Source organism: Verruconis gallopava, assembly GCF_000836295.1.
Source record: "Verruconis gallopava strain CBS 43764 unplaced genomic scaffold supercont1.273, whole genome shotgun sequence".
Taxonomy (NCBI): Eukaryota; Fungi; Ascomycota; class Dothideomycetes; order Venturiales; family Sympoventuriaceae; genus Verruconis; species Verruconis gallopava.
The window spans coordinates 1,096-3,778 of record NW_015622409.1 but is presented as its reverse complement, the minus strand read 5'-3'; the positions used below and the strand labels follow the sequence as shown (position 1 = coordinate 3,778).

General features: G+C 40.4%; 1 protein-coding gene across 1 annotated transcript; it reads right to left on the bottom strand.

Annotated features, from left to right (window-relative positions):
* Positions 1-336: 336 nt before the first annotated feature.
* PV09_09838 (uncharacterized protein) lies at positions 337-2,343 on the bottom strand (the record flags this gene model as incomplete). Its single annotated transcript, XM_016363986.1, has 2 exons — positions 337-1,604; positions 1,676-2,343. Coding segments are annotated over 2 exons (1,935 nt in total), but the record flags the coding sequence as incomplete, so codon positions are not given.
* Between the last annotated feature and the right edge of the window lie 340 nt (positions 2,344-2,683).

Sequence of the window (2,683 nt, the reverse complement as noted above, 5' to 3'; positions counted from 1 at the left end):
TAATATCTGGGGTTCTAGGCATAATTGTAGCTTTGATATTGGTGTCAGTCTCCTCTCCAAACCCTGATGATCTTAGCCTCTTTTGGATAGAGTGATCCAGATTATTAAGCAAATTTCTCTTTTGAGTCTGTTTTATATCTGATGCTGCTTCCCCTTTAGTCGCAGTATCTTCCTTGAATATAAAGGGTAGGCTTTCAGTATTATCCTCTTTAGCTTTTCCTTTATCCTCTGCTATAGTGTTAGAGCTTGGTTCTATAGGCTCTATTATAGTATTGAAGGTAATTCCGTCCTTTTTAATACTTGATCTTGTTACTATGTTAGGCTTAGTACTAGTACTAGCTGTAGGTAGCTGCTCTTCTAGCTTGGATGACTTCTCTGCTGTCCTTATAGTGGAATTTGCTCCCAAAATATTATAATCTTGAGCTTCTTGTGACCATGCCTTTTCTGGTTCCTTACTTATATCTGAGGCTGCTTCACCTTTGGTTGCAGTATCTTCCTTGAATATAAAGGGTAGGCTTTCAGCATTATCCTGTTTAGCTTTTCCTTTATCTTCTGCTGTGGTGTTAGAGCTTAGCTGTGTAGGCTCTATTATAGTATTGCAGGTAATTCCACCCTTTTTAATACTCGACCTTGTTACTACGTTAGGCTTAGTACTAGTACTAGCTGTAGGTAGCTGCTCTTCTAGCTTGGGTGGCTTCTCTGCTGTCCTTGTGGTGGAATTTGCTCCTTTAATATTATATTCTTGAGCTTCTTGTGACCATGCCTTTTCCAGTTCCTTAATTACATCAGCTCTAGTTTGCATCCCCTTGGCAGCTTCTTGTTTATTGGTTTCCGGCTCCTCTGGTCCACTGGTATTAGGATAACTGATCACTTCTGGCTCCTTTAGTCTTTTTGAATTAGGATAACTGATCTCTGTATCTCCTGCTGTTTCAGATGCTATATCACAATCTACGTTATCCTCAGCCTCATATGCGCCTTTGTAGCGAACATATGCGTTAGTAATTTCTGCTCTTTTTGCTTCGTTATATGACTTAGCTTCCGCTTTTATGCTTTTCTGCATAATATCTGTGTCATTTTTGCTCTTGTATCCCTCTGACCTACCTGAAACTGGGTCTTTATCATCGCTGCCATCCTCTTTGCTTTCGAGAACTTTATATACATTCACTTTGCTGCGACGATCTTCTGCATCATGTAGAGTTTCGTGTTCGATTTGAGGTTCGTCTTTGGTATCAATCTCGCTATCTGTAACACATCCATCATTATATTCACGCATTTTTTTGTTGTATGCGTGATCCTTCAACATGTCCTTGCTTCCTGTTAATTTTTTGGTCACGGAATTAACGTTCATGTGACTCACCTCTCTATGGATCGCTTTTTTGTGACGCGAGGTTTCTTTGTTCTGTGTCTTAAAGAGAGTTTGCTTCGTGTGTATTTGATATCTCTTACAGCTCGTTGCCATTTGTGTATCATCCTGCGACTCTGATGTGCGTTGCGGCTCTTGTGGTAATAAATTTGCAAATGCAATGGTGGCTGAGGGTTGCCATCTTTTGTCCACAGTGCTTGGGTGTTTCGACTGAGGTTCATTTTGATCCGTAGACGACTGACTTACTTTATGCAGTCGCCTTAATGCAGCTGTTTAGTTCCTCAACCGTGCTAACCAAAGGGACAGACTTACTCATTTAAGTTGTTTTGAATTTTTGGCTCAGACCTTGCTTCTTGGGACCTATTTTCGTCTTCGTCGTCTTCGTCGTCTTCGTCGTCGTTGTCGTCGTCGTCGTCGTCGTCGTCGTTCTTCAATCTTACTCTGTATAAAGCTCCTTTTCGAAGTTTTACGGTCCTTTTCGTGTTACGCTCATTCGAACGCTGACTTCTTTCCGGCATTTTAGAAAAGTAATGACTATCTAGTTTATGTTCAGATATCATTTCTTCATTTTCGCTCTCAGTATTTTCAGAGTCAGGATTACTGCTGTCATCTTCCCTTTCAAACATGATATCACTGCTCTCTTTTTTTCTTCTTGATTCTTCCCTTAGAATCTGATCTAAAGTCTTACTGGCGTTTCGGTCTCTGATTCGCTTATATTTCACATTTGATGACATAGGACTGGATTCTTCTTCCTTAGTTGTATTTTCATTGCCATCATCAGTCTCGCTGTCATCTTCCGTAGCTTCATTTTCGGTTTCGATATCTGATTCGTTTTCTGTACTCTCAGGTATAATCTTGATATCGTTTTCCTCCTCTATACTCTTTGGTTTTGTATGTGTTCTTTGATACATGAACTGCGAGCCGATGTCATTTCCATCAGATGTACTCTTAATATCCCCTCTCTTTCTCGCTCCTAACATCTCGTTCTGATTTTTTTCGTCTTTTGATTCAATTATTGGTACTCGGATCCTTGATGGCTGTGTGGTTGACTGCATCAACGGAAAAGTCGGCCACAATATGAAATAAGGACAAAACCAAACCGACCCGACGCTCTTAGCCTTTCCACGGAATTTAACGCAACATAGAGGTTTATTTAGAGATTTGTTGATATAGCCAATGTCGGGTTGAATAAGATTGGAAATAATACACCATTCGATCGGTTGTTCTTCATCATGTTTCTGCAGCCACACAACCAAGTGGTGTACAATGGGCAAAACTTGTTTTTGATCTATGTCTGCACCTCCACAATCAAGTAGAAGG